The sequence below is a fragment of the Candida orthopsilosis genome (assembly GCF_000315875.1).
Source record: "Candida orthopsilosis Co 90-125, chromosome 1 draft sequence".
In the NCBI taxonomy this organism is placed as follows: domain Eukaryota; kingdom Fungi; phylum Ascomycota; class Pichiomycetes; order Serinales; family Debaryomycetaceae; genus Lodderomyces; species Lodderomyces orthopsilosis.
In genome coordinates this window covers 1204947-1218448 of record NC_018292.1, presented here as the reverse complement: position 1 = coordinate 1218448, position 13502 = coordinate 1204947, and the positions used below count along the sequence as shown (strand labels likewise).

At 37.9% G+C, this 13502-nt stretch overlaps 7 protein-coding genes across 7 annotated transcripts; 2 read left to right on the top strand and 5 right to left on the bottom strand. All coding sequences in view use genetic code 12, as the record gives it.

The window, feature by feature from the left end:
• Positions 1–343: 343 nt before the first annotated feature.
• CORT_0A05540 (Mnn3 predicted Golgi alpha-1,2-mannosyltransferase) lies at positions 344–2134 on the bottom strand (the record flags this gene model as incomplete). The annotated part of the gene is made up of 1 exon (XM_003866333.1): positions 344–2134. The coding sequence occupies one exon, from the start codon at positions 2132–2134 to the stop codon at positions 344–346; it is 1791 nt and encodes a 596-aa protein (XP_003866381.1).
• A 215-nt stretch (positions 2135–2349) lies between these two features.
• Positions 2350–2718, top strand: CORT_0A05530 (hypothetical protein; the record flags this gene model as incomplete). Its single annotated transcript, XM_003866332.1, has 1 exon — positions 2350–2718. One exon carries the CDS (start codon positions 2350–2352, stop codon positions 2716–2718), a length of 369 nt encoding a protein of 122 aa, XP_003866380.1.
• Positions 2719–2806: 88 nt separating this feature from the next.
• Positions 2807–4657, bottom strand: CORT_0A05520 (hypothetical protein; the record flags this gene model as incomplete). The annotated part of the gene is made up of 1 exon (XM_003866331.1): positions 2807–4657. One exon carries the CDS (start codon positions 4655–4657, stop codon positions 2807–2809), a length of 1851 nt encoding a protein of 616 aa, XP_003866379.1.
• Positions 4658–5027: 370 nt separating this feature from the next.
• On the bottom strand, positions 5028–5467 carry CORT_0A05510 (Ntf2 nuclear envelope protein; the record flags this gene model as incomplete). The annotated part of the gene is made up of 2 exons (XM_003866330.1): positions 5028–5395; positions 5461–5467. The coding sequence occupies 2 exons, from the start codon at positions 5465–5467 to the stop codon at positions 5028–5030; spliced, it is 375 nt and encodes a 124-aa protein (XP_003866378.1).
• A 327-nt stretch (positions 5468–5794) lies between these two features.
• Positions 5795–6637, bottom strand: CORT_0A05500 (hypothetical protein; the record flags this gene model as incomplete). The annotated part of the gene is made up of 1 exon (XM_003866329.1): positions 5795–6637. The coding sequence occupies one exon, from the start codon at positions 6635–6637 to the stop codon at positions 5795–5797; it is 843 nt and encodes a 280-aa protein (XP_003866377.1).
• Positions 6638–7240: 603 nt separating this feature from the next.
• On the bottom strand, positions 7241–9688 carry CORT_0A05490 (hypothetical protein; the record flags this gene model as incomplete). Its single annotated transcript, XM_003866328.1, has 1 exon — positions 7241–9688. The coding sequence occupies one exon, from the start codon at positions 9686–9688 to the stop codon at positions 7241–7243; it is 2448 nt and encodes an 815-aa protein (XP_003866376.1).
• Positions 9689–12319: 2631 nt separating this feature from the next.
• CORT_0A05480 (Hex3 protein) lies at positions 12320–13135 on the top strand (the record flags this gene model as incomplete). Its single annotated transcript, XM_003866327.1, has 1 exon — positions 12320–13135. The coding sequence occupies one exon, from the start codon at positions 12320–12322 to the stop codon at positions 13133–13135; it is 816 nt and encodes a 271-aa protein (XP_003866375.1).
• Positions 13136–13502: the final 367 nt, after the last annotated feature.

Here is a 13502-nt window from a genome sequence, read left to right as displayed (position 1 = left end):
ATACACGTGTAGGAGCTTGTGGGAGTTAATTGCTTCTGTTTAGTTTGTGGAAGTGAAATAGTAGGTGCTGCTTAAGGTCTTTATCAGTCGCTATGCCATTTTTTACTGGAGAAAGAGATAAATTGGTTACTAAATTCTTATTTTACTCTCATCTAAACCTGGAAGCGTCAATCACCAGGTCAAAAGAATGCAATTGATGTGTCGTTAATTGTTGATACTTATTTAATCTATACTATAACGTAGTCACCCTCCTTAAATGGCCTGTTAATATCGCAGATTTAGAATTATGACCTAACATGTGACACCTTGAATCAAACATCATAGATACTCCTGTAGTACTTATTTAGGAGTTTACCTGTTGACCAGGCAGTAACCATTTCACTTGATTATTAACAAACTCACATAAGTCATCCGCGTCTAGATCCTTAAAGTGCTCAAATTTTAGCTTCCTTACACAAAGCGCATTCTGGATATGGAGCCACTGTTCATACTCAAAATCGGTCTCTATAGTTTTCTCCTTTGATGAACTCAAAACTGTTTTGTCATATTTCATACCATTGTAAAGCCTGTACCTCAATCTTTTCTCCTTTGAATCGTATATATCGCCCCGCTGCATGTAAAGAACAGGATCTATTTTCGGGTGATTGCAATGAATTGCAAATATTGGCATTTTGTTATAACTGTCAAACTCTTTCTTAGTTAAGGCATCCAAATGATTGATTTGATCCGGTACGCTCATCGTCTTCCCACTCTTGGTGAAAGAGTTGACCACTAGCTCGTTGAACAAATTATAATCAGATAAAGGGTTCTTCTGGGCCATTGCCACTCCGTTGAATTTGTTGTTGTTGTCAAAATATCCGGGCGATAAAATGAAAGATTTTACCAGATAATGTGGTTCATTGCACACGATGGCTGCCGTAACAAACGTATCCTTGTCACCTTCTCCTTGTTCACCCAAGGAGAACAACTTGTAAAATACATCCGGACCATAAATATTGTAGTACAAGGATAATAGAATTGTTTTTCCATGCGTGGCTTTGTTGATAATGAGTTGGCCTGATTCAGTTGACAAATCTGGCACTGCACCCTCTAAATCGTGGTAAGGCACAGCATCTTCAGGACCAACATTAAGTCCTGTCTTTGAATTTACCGGCTCAAACAAGGGAAACCTATCATATCTTGCTCTTTTACGCTCATTAACGTGTATCCCTGCAATATCGTAATACTTTGGATATATTGTTCTTTTCCAATAATCGGGCCAGGTTATCATGCCGTACTTTTTGTAAAGCGGGCTGTCAAACACAAGGTCAGGGTTCGACACAATGATGTTGTCAGAATCTAGCAAAAGTATATGTTGAAAAGATGATATAGCCAAAGCAATCGATTTGAATTGGTACGCAAAAAGACTTCTTCCATTCAAGGCTGATTCCCCGATAGTATCTGGAACGATAACACATCTAGCGCCAAGTTCTGGTAACAAGTTGTCGCAGAAATCCTGTTCCTTGGTATAGTCCAGCTTCTTGGGCATTATAACCTCAACAGGTAACTTTGTTCCTGTTTCTCGCAAAGCAAGAATAGCCAAATATGTTAGCCACGAAAATTTTGCTCCACCAATGAATACTACACCTGTCGTTCCTTTATTGTATGTAGCTTCTGCGATATGGGTAGGTAATTGCAGCACCACGAGCTCGTGTCTCCTCTTGAGCTCTGAAACAACCTCATCCAGCATCGTTGCTCGCGAAAGTAAGGCTTCTTTGGTCTTTGGTCCATCCAAGTGTTTCGATTTGTCAGTGACTTCTATAAGAGCACCAAAACGGTCTTTAAGATTCATTCTGTTCTCATCGAAAATGGTAAAAATGCGTTTCCAGAACTTATGGGCGTTGCTCAACGACGACTGTGCTGGATCCTGTTCCTTATCATTTTTGATTTCCAGATCTGTTTTCATCTGAGATTGCTGTTGCTCGTTCAAAGATTGCTTCAGCGAAGCGAGTGAAAAAGACTCCTCTTCATTTGCAATCCAATCGTAGTTTCTTAATGATTCAAGTAAGGAATAGAACAAAAACCCAGTGACAAATAATAACACCAACACCTTTATTCTGTGTCTTGATAGCTTTTGTAGAATCTTGCTTCTCATTGTGTCAGCAAGTTAGAGATCCCCGACACGTCTTTCCTGGAACTTTTTTTGTTCTCAAATGTTCAACTCTTTGTTTTTCGATCTTTTCTTTTTTTCCTTTTATTCTCGCCAATTTTGTGTTGTGATTATTTATTATTTTGTTATAAATAAAAGAGAAATCAACACCAAACAGCAACGTTGAAAAGGAATGCTATAAAAGACAACGCGGTGAAACTATGAGTTCAAACAAAGGTTCTGGTCGTTCTGGTCATATTGAGAAAAACGTAATAGGTAAACGAGGGTCTGGCCAGCTCTATGCCACTAGACAACAGCAGAAACAAGATGAGATATTGAGAAAGAAAGTGGAAAAGCATGAGGACTCCGCAAGAATTGCTAGATCAAGCATCTCAAAACATAAAGAATTACGCAAAATACAGGTGGCATGTGCAGAACTAGAAGAAGAGTTGGAGTCCAAGGGGGCGAGTGAGGAGGAAATTAAAAGAGCTGTAAAAGAGCAAAGGACCAAGCTTACAAGTAAATCCGACAGCAAGGAGAATAAACACAATGACATTTATAGTTACAAACCGAGATTTGCGTCTAAATAGTATCATGTTGAGCGTGGTTTGAGTTTGACACTCAAAGGCCTGTACTTGAAATGGAGCAAAATGAATAATGATGAACCAAATTTGACTATCAAGACTCAGCAATTTCTTCACCGTCTGAGATATCGGTTTTCAGATCCGATTCCGTCAATATGTTTGAACGTTGAATTGGTAAGGGCTGTGGTTCCTCCGCATTCAGGTTGATTTTCATAACTTGAGTTTCCAACAAATCCCCGACACTCCCTGAGTGCAGACCGGATATGGATATCTCAGCAGGTTCGTGGAATGGTTCAGTCGTCCCTGCGTCTTTTATAGAAGTGTTTTCGTGGCCATCGTTATCAATTTTGCTAGATTTAGTTTTAGTAAATGTGAATGCCCACAAACTTCCTTTCTCCAAATCCCTGCTTTTCTCTGAGACAACATTTGCATTAGCAACAGCTTGAGGTAACCTCTTTCCCTTAGGACCACGCACTCTCTTTGTCGTCTTTGTTGTCTTTGCTTCTTTGGGTAATTCCTCTCTTGATGAAAGCTTTGGCTCTCTTGCCACAGGACGCATTGCAGGATTAAACATACCAGGAAGTGGTATACCACTCGTTTCAAATACCTTTCGGTGCACAGACGAGCCTTTAGTGGCGCCGTCATCTTCATTACTTGTACCAGTTCCAGGTTTCGATGATAACCCGTGGCTGGAAGAAGAATGAAAGAGTTGTTGTTGAAATGCTTCAATCTTACTTGATAATTTCTTGGGCTTTGGAGGCGGAGCCTTTGGTGCCAGTTTCGAGTCGACTTGTTTCTTGGTTGGCCTTACAGGAATAGTTGGTACCGGGGATTTCTCTGAAGGGATACTAGCGTTGGTTTCGACGGCTTCATTTAATACAATTCTATTCTCCTCTTGACTCGTGTTGTTTGTTCCAGATGATCTGTTTACAGTATCATCGGATGCCACATTTTGTGGTTCAAGATCATTATTAACTGGTGTTGATTGTGCAGATTCTTCCAATTTGGGTTCCTTATCAGAGCTTAACGAAGAATGGGTTGTCGTTGGTCTACGAACAGGTCGTGCAGGTATCACCGGGACTTTGCTAGCTGTGGTTATAGACTTCTCTGTAGGGCTATCTTGGTCTGCCTTGACCTGTTTGCGTGGTTCGTCATTAGTCAAAGGGTTTTCCTGCTCCGGTTTTATAATGTGTTCATCCTTGTCCCCCGTTGACGCGTTGTTGGGTTGATCCTCCTTCTTGATTTCATTGACTTCATTCTCCTTAGAACCGTATTTGACTTCCTCGTTTTTCGAAAGTTCGATTGGAGATCCTTGCAATTGACCAACAGGCATGTCTTGAGTTAGAGAGTCTGCACGATTAGAATGATCTGATGCATCATCGCTCGAGTCGTGGCTTTCCTGCAAAACCGTCTCCATGTCGTCATTGAAACTTGAAGTCTCATTATCTGTTGCGTTAGCGTCGTCTAAATCCTCCTTGAACGAGGCTTTGGTATTAGAATTACCAGGGGTTTTATCACCATCCACGAGATCTTGGTCGTTTGTTTGGTGGTTCATAGGAACATTCTCATCTTCTGTATCTTGTGGTGGCTCTTCAAGAGAATCGGGGCTAACAGAGTCAGTGTATCTGCTTTGAATCCCATCAGATTGTAATTGTTGTGTCGTTTTGTCTCCGGGTTCCTCAGGATCATCGCCATATGCATCTAATAACTCCAATTCCGGTGCTTCACTCTTGCCATTGTTCTCTTTCTCATCTTTGGTGGTGGTTTTGGGTTCAGGTTCTGAACTCTTGCCAGACGAATTCGACATTAGTGACGTGGTGGATTTTTCACGATTTTTGGATCTTGGTCGCGGGGGAATAATTGGAATGCCCAGTGTACTCATACTGGATGATTTGTGAGTTTCGTCTGATGTTAAGCTCTGCTCTGTAAGGCTATCTTCACTCATGGTATTGTTTGATTTGTGAATACTCAATGTCTTGTTAGATTGAAAGACTCCAATTCGCAAAATAATAATTTTGTTCGCCAAAACGGTAAAGCAATAGAATTGAATTGGACGATGGTAATACTCAACGAACTCCAGCACGTCCCAACAATTTACTTCAATTGCATTCAATGGCAATCACTTGGAACCGTATGGAAAGGAGTACATATACTCGTAAAACCACTTGACAATTCTCTATATTTTTATTAGATATTCACTTCAATGCGTGTATTTCAACTACACTATATATCAAACTAGCCTATAATCACCCATCTAGCTAGACATAAATATGATGTTGTTAGGATAAGTCCCCATTTGCAAGTCCATAGCAACTTCAAGAGTAGTTCAATCTGAAAATATCATTAAAGACGTAGTAAGAGCCTCCATCTGGAATCAAATGAAACACTTGTGAATAACGTTGAGCATTTTGTTCTTCATCAATCAATAATTCACCGGTAACCATAACCAAAATATCGCCATTAGGAGATGCAGGTTGAGCATCCAAAGTTGAAACTCTGTGTGCAACTTTTTGGAAAGGTAATGAGGACAATTTTTCAACAATATCTCTAGCACCTTGCAATTGGGAAGTCTCAAAGGTTAACATTGACTCTGGTCTGTATAAGTTTCCCAATTGAGTTCTATCACTGTCGAATTGGTTGTAGTAAAAATTGCAAAATTCGGTTGCTACAGCATTGAAATCGGCTAATGTGGTGATCGTTAGTATAGAGGCTAATCACAAGACAGATTCAATTCTAAATATGACATACTCGACATCTTTAGATTCACTTGGTATTAAAAGTTGAAACGTGGCTTTCCTGGTGGGTTTGTTTGTCGCTTCTTTTCTTAAAAAAAATTCTGAAATCAAATTGACACTCATCCTTTTTGGCATCTGTACACGACTTACTAGCTCATATGAAGAGGCTGACGAGCCAAACAGGTTACCAAAAACAGTAGAGAACTTTTAAAACTATGTATATGACACCTACTATTACCGTGTTTGTCTATACCCATATATATACACTCCCATGAAATCTTTCACTATACAGCGGTGAGTGATTGAGAAAATGCTTAAACCGAACCAATGGAGCATAAATAACCAGCCTATACCAACTGACTATAATCTTTCAAAATTCCCTTCATATGTGTATTAGTAATCTTTCCTCTACGAGCTTTCTTCTGTTTCTTTTCCTGTTGTTGTGGGATCTTGTTGACCAAGCTCGGGTCTGCTCCCGTTGGCTTCAATCCTTGATCTATCAACGATTGATACAAAACGTCGGGCTCTGGAAGCTTAACATCAACCCACATCTTCTTGAACTCATCACTTATAGCACCAACTTTCCCACCGGCATTTGCCCACACTAGACGTGGTGCATTCTCCTTTTTATTCCTCAAAACTAGAATTTTATCCTCTGCTTCCAAATCATCAATTGCCTGGTAGCATCCAGCCCATCCATCTTTTAACTCCTTTACTGAAACACCTTTGAAAGTCGTTTGTTTCCTTAAAAATTCCAACAAATCATCAGCGGTCTTTATATTGTGTAGTGAAACATACACCAATGTGCGGCTTGTCTCATCATATTTGACTCTATCAATCTCCTTTAGTAAAGGTAGTAGCGTGTGTTCAACATCAAAAGATAACGTTTGTTGAAGTTTGCCGATACTGACTGGATGATCTTGCTCCTTTATATACTCCACAGCCAAGTGTAACTGTGTAGACAAATGTGATCCACTAAGATCAGCCCGTTCTGGTTTATGTCTTTTGTACACATCAATCGCTGGATCCGTGGGATTTGGTCGTTTCGATGGAGTATTTGATGAATTTGATGGAGTTGTAGGTAACGGCGAACCAGGTTTCGAGATGACTGCCTTTCTAGCCACAGCTACTGAGGGTCCACTTTTAAGTTTGTTTTTGAATGCAGATAATTGTGCTGATAGATCGGACATGACATATACAATGAAATGAGATCTTTGGATGTGATGTGACCGACAAAGACAAAGGTGATATACCTGCCGTTTTGGTACAGATATTTTTTTGTTCTCTTTGGATACTGGTGGTAGTGTCTCTTTGCTCAAGGATGGTATATTTTTGTGTAACTCGCCAATCTCTTCCAAATAAAATTTTCAAATCTTTTATCAAAAATTTCTTTCTTCCAGTTCCTTTTTCTTTTTCTTTTTCTTTTTCTTTTCCTTCTTCTCTACAAAGGATTTGTCAAATCATTCGTTTTAATCGATTTTTTTAGTCATTAGCGTTAACATCAGAGCTCAGTGCAGATTTTAATGGATGTATTTGATCTATCTAGATTAAACTTAATTTCCTTCCCATGGGAGCAGTCCTGTGTTGGGGGGAAGACCCAGCTTTAAAACCATTGCGATTCGAGGTCGCCGCTAGCTCTTTTAGAAACTAGGCCAGGCTGATCCATGAAATTGTGATGACCTGATGTCTGGAACATTTTGCCTTTGCCATGAATCTCATCGGATGGAGAGAGATTTTTATAATTACAAAGAAAAGAATTATTTAATTCATATTAAAACAGCTACGTGATGAAATTAAGCTAAATAGTTTTCCCCAATTCTGCCTCTTCTTATTCTTTCTCTTCTCATGAACTCCTCATGTGGTGTTAGTAATTCATTGCGAATAATCTTGTCTGCCAATTTGCAACCTTCCATGGTGTTCAAGTCTATTCTCTTTGCCCAAAGTAGGTTCTTGTACATCCCCGAGTTTGAAAGATCGATAACCAAGTCCTGCTTGTATGCTATTGGATTGTGTTGATCATCAACCGACTCTAAATCTGAGTCAAAATCCAAATCACTGTCATCATCAAACTCATCCGGACCACAATACCCATATGAGGCCAAATCAAAAGACCTTTTCACAAGCAACCTCTTTAGAAACTTCTCGATCAAATCGCGATTTAACCAAATCATGGAGGATAAGTTGATATAGCGTAAATTTCCAGCAACATCTTCCTCGATTAGGCCTGGAATTTGTTGCATTTTATAAGGATGAACTTGTTTTCCGTGAATTCTAGAAATGGCCAACAACACCTCCCTCTCATCAATCTTTCTTAAATAAGCATTATTGATCGACTTCAAATTCAAATCTGAAAGGTAAACCCTACGGTCTCCCTTTTTCACATACGATATGTCAGCCAATGTTGGTGGGAGTGGTGGTAACAAGCTATTGTATTTACGGATTGGTTTTGAAAAAGTCGTGACGGAATATATTGAGGAGGCCGTGGATGTATTCGTTTGATTTGATTTGAACAAATTTCTTGAGAATCTATTCTCTGGGTAACGATTGTATAACAATGAGGCATCAATCGACGACACGTCGTCCAATTCATCACTCTTCATGCTATTGTCAATCTTGTGAAGCAAATTCTTGGGGTAATTATTCATCAAATCAAAGGTTTGATATTTGCACATTGAAGATCTCAGAATTTCATAATCAGTGGATAATGACAATCCGCCCAAGTTTAAACTACAGACATTTGGACATAAATTGATCAAGTGCAATACATAACCAATCGGGACATCTTTGGACGTTGAATAGTTGAGCAAGAACTTGTTAATTAAAGGGTGAGGATTTGACATTGGTGAAGAACCTCCACCTTGACGATTGTTCAAATTTAATGTTTCCAATTTTGGTGCTTTTCGTGAATTAAGATTGCCACTAAAAGATCTGCTTCTTTTTCTAGTTTTGAAATATTTAAACGGTTTGGTGAATCTTTTTGTTGATGACGACTTTTGTGAAGAATTGGATCTATTTGATGATATCAGAAACTGGGAATTAGAAGCAATCTTGGTCAAATGCCCAGCAGGATAAGGATGAACTGTATACAATGGGTTATTTTTGAACTTCCAATCCCTCCAACCAGCTAAAGCTTTCTTTTTGGAAAGTTGAGACACTTCACGACTATTAAGAGGAATAGTTTCGCCTTCTTCATTGATAGCCTCCACCACCTCTTCTTCTTGATCGTTGTTTTCTTCTGCATCCTCATCGTATCCTGGTTTGATACCCGACAAATCAATTAATTTAACATAGTGACCCACACTTGCATTCAACCGAAGATATGAGATAAATTGGGCAAACCGATAAGTTGAAGTGAAAGACAAATTTTCGTAGAAATATGGCTTCGCCATATGATAAAAAAGTTTGCATGTGTGGAGACAATTGGCGTAATCCGACTTGCAATCAACAAGATAAAATATGTAATCCAATATTTCTTCTGGCATTTGTTTAATGTTGGTAATGGTTGGCTGAGACTTTCTCTTGACAGAGGAAGAAAGTATGGTACTTGATCTTGAAACAATACCATTATTGTGGTTGTTGTCAATGCTATTACTGCTAGATGATTGTATTGAGTTGCCAAGCAAACTGTTGTTACTTAATCTCATCGAAATACTGCGACCAACATCATTGAGCAAAGACTTGTACTTCATCTTGAATGTGGTCGACGTAGATACATCTTGATTGTTTTGATAGTTTACACGGGGAAAAGGTTGATTTGAAGTGACCGATGCGGCTGTTGTTGATAAGGAAGACGAAGAAGATCTAGATGGTGGTTGCAGAAGTTGCGGGCCTGTGTTAGCTGACAATGTAATAGCATTTTCAATATAGGAATTAGATAACTCAGCGTTGTTTCCAACTGGATCAGACAGTGAAGAACTTGAAACTGCTGGAGTATTCGAATTTTGTGGGGGTGTCAATATTGTAGTTGTGGTTCTACTTCTGTTTGATGTTGTTCTGTTATTATGGCCATTACTACCTCTTGAGCTTCCATTGTTTAAAGATCTTGACTGCCTATAATGCAGATATGAAAAAATGGGAGTTGATCTACCCCCACTTCTGAAGAATGATTGTAAGAAATTTAAATCATTTTGAGTCAAAGGGATCAATGTGTGAGTCCGATAATCATACCTAGCATTAGGATTAAGTAAGGACCTATAAGGTGGTAGATGATTGTGGAAATCAATAGCCTCTGTTTCAAGCATACACCGCCGTAATCAACCTAAAATAATTTACCAATCAATCAACAAAGTCAATGATTCTTTATCTATTTATCAATTAACAAACAAATAAACAAACGGAAAAAAGGAAGAACCAAAAAAATAGGGGGAAGGTGTAGGATAATGGAGGAGCTATGTGATGTGGTAATAACAAAAGATGTATGTATATGTATAGATGATCTGTTTGTCTGGGATAAAAGGTGTGTGTTGGCGTGTGTGTTGGTGTGTGTGTTGGTGTATATATATGATCGTGTGTGTATTCTCTTTCTGGTGTGTTGTGTGTGGTGTGGCTTGGTATTTGAATATTTTTTTTATTTTTATTTTTTAAATTTGCTCCCTCTTCATATAAAGATATATGCAGGTAATTATATACTACTACTACTCCTATTCTCATTACTTTAACGGCACATCCCCCCTATAGCAAACAATCTACAATTTATTTATTTACTTCCTTTGTATTAGTGTAATGATACTCCCTTTGATAGAAGTATAGTAGTAGTATTAATAGTAGTAGTCATGTATGTTAAGAAAGAATCTTTATTATCACTTGACTATCAACCCCCAATATGAAGTGAATATATCCCTCTTATTATTCGTGTTCAAGATAAACAATAAAAGAAATAAAAGAAAGGGTATAAGATCAGGGCGGGGCAAATACATACGTACACACATACACAGCATACATAACACACAATGCATACAATACACATTATTTTAGCCACAACAATACTACTACATACATGCATACATACATACATACAGATATATATATATATACTTATACTATATGTATTGTATTATCTATTCGTGTAATATGATTACCCAATCAGGAAAGACCCATAACACTACTGTAATTGCAAAAACGCAAACTACAAACAATGGTATGATTTATTATCTCTACAATTTCGCTTAGTTTATTTGTACTTTTGTATTGGTTAGGAATCAATCACCCGGAAATTATGAGACATAAGAACCCCTTTTCCGTTTGATTCTATGCACCAGAAAAAAGTGCTATACAAGCACTGCTGTAACTATGATATTACTAATCTCTTATTATGTTGAAGTATACACAGCTCCTAGAAGCTATAAGGTTAAACGGGTGGTAATAGAATGAAGTAAAGTTTGGGGTAAATAGGGGGGAGAGGAGGGTAGTGGGGAGAATCCCCTCATTTATATCGGAAATAACAAATAAAACCCAATGTCTCAGATGTTTCAAAACCGTGAAATTTTCAAGACACTCTTATATACAGTACGATAATCCTCAATACTTGCAACACATTTACCATTCGCAAACAGGATCATTCCTGAGTGACCCTATAAAACAAAGCACTTCAGAGAACTCGTATTGTCAAAAGGAAAAAGATATCCTATATATATGTTATTTAGTCACAAAAAAAGCATCATTTCATTTCATCCAAATCCCATTCGTGTGAGTTTTTCCCATTTTTGTGCAAATTTTGATGAGAAAACACCATAAGCTGACATCTGCTTTCGGTAGTATTTAATTCTTTAAATGGATCATTCCCACTAGTTTAATTGATCTAACATCATATGGGTAACTTTAGATAATGGTGTACCCACGGTAACAATTGCTGTATTAAAACGTAGATATTCAAGCTAGCAAAAAAATTTAAACTTAGTTACACAATCAAATGGAATAAAATAGATACTGAACACTATTTACCGAGCAATCAACTACAGGTATCCCAGTTAATGGGTGGATTTTCCTAGATCATACTGACCACATACCCTCTCCACATATTTTTCTTTCACCTTATAAATTATAATGTAATTATTGTGTAATCTCTACAATAAAAAACAATTTGGGTTTCTAGTTGGTACCGTTTTCTTCGCAGCTAACACTTACTTTCCATCACATAGATTTTGCTACAATAGTACAAGGTCCTTTTTATTCTTTGTGATTGCCATTGGCGCCCCTAAAGAGCCCCAAAAAATTATTTTGAGTTCCCTGAGATGGCGATATTATGTCAAAATTTTTAGATGGTGCGGAGTTGGCTTATTAGTATATAGTGGTAGAAGCACGTGAATTAACACCGCAGCTAGCAATTTAGGGTAAGTAAAGGGTGGAAATAAAAGTTCGACTCTGTTGTTCACGAAACTCGTAAATGCGTTGGGCTCTGGTTAAATCAATAAAGGGAGATAAAGGTTTATCAAATACAACACCATGCCTTTAAAGCTTGACTACAATATAAAACTGTGTTTGTACTGGTTGCAAATTAATGACACCAAAAGCCAAACTAAGCTTTTGTGTAATTAAGTTGTGTACTTTTTTCAAGCGGAATTATCAGAGTCAACAAAGAAATGGTTTGAAAACTCTCACCTGAAAATAAAGCCGAATTCGAAATGACATTCATTCCGCCAATTCGTTTTATCTCTTGATAGAGGCACATCCGCCAACAATTGCAACTGACCAACTACTCAGATACCAATCTCTCACCTGAAAATAAAACCGATTTCGAAATGACATCCATTCCACCAATTCGTTTTATCTCTTGATAGAGGCACATCCACCAACAATTGCAACTGACCAACTACCCAGACATCAATTGAATAACCAACGAAGAACATTGACATAGAGGAACAAGTAACCTAAACATGACGTTGCCGGATGTAGCTAAAATGAAATGGCCAATCTGGATCTCCTATGGACTTGTGGTATTAGGGGCATCTATATTGGCAATCCGCTTTGACAGAAAGATACCAAGCTCATCAGACAAGTCAAAACAAAAGAAGTTATCTTGGAATATTTTGTGTTGTTATTATCTGGTGGTGATTAGTGGATATATGTTGGTTCAATATATAACAGATGATAGCCCAAATGCAGAAGGAGACTTGCTTTTGGGGATACAGGAGTGGCTTGTTTCCATGTGCAGTATTTTATTGCTACCCAAAATTATATTAAACCATCGTAATTTGATGATATATTTTTGGCTTAATTCTGGAATAGTAATAATAGGTATGTTCGTGTTAGCACTATTTGGGGATTATGGTGATGTCATATGGATATTTGCACGTATAAGTTGTGGAATAGCAGTTGCTGGTATATTTTTTCAGATGAAACCTGTTGAAAAGGAAAAGAAAAATCTAAGTGTATGGATATGTTACCTAATTGTCGCAACAGGCATGTTGATAACGGTACACTTTTTGGATATCGGAGATTATAATAGGATATTTTTATGGGCAAGTTTTGGTCTCGCTGCTTTAATAGTGCTCATAAGGACGTTGAAGACGAATGATGCATCACTAAAGACCGGTGATAAACAGATCAGTACGAGTACACTGGCGCAATTGACACTGCCATTGAACCGGGAAGATGGGAAAGACGAAATGCGCAGGACTACAACAACAGACGGCATGATGAGGCGTCAATTAACAATTGACGAGGCTGAACGTACACAACCCTTTTCTTGAGAGCGTTATATCTGACTTCATTATCACAGTTGGGGGCATGCTTCTGAAGGGTTGTTATTTGTGAAGAGGCAGAAACAAAAGTAATTCATTCAAAACGAAAAAACAATAATGGTAGTGGTTTCTTTGGATAAGTGTTTACATATCACATCAGTCCGTTCTTGTTGTGAACGTAAATATAGAATTCTCAGACCTTGATTTATAAATGTGTGTCCATTTTCTTTCACAGCCAAGTTTGAATAATTAATTTGAGTTTCCGTATACTACCAAACCGTCAGTTTGCACAAAAATTATATCATGTACATAAAGTAAAGGAGAAAAGCGACTTTCTCATCAATGAATAAATAAGAGCAGACGGACAAAATGAGTG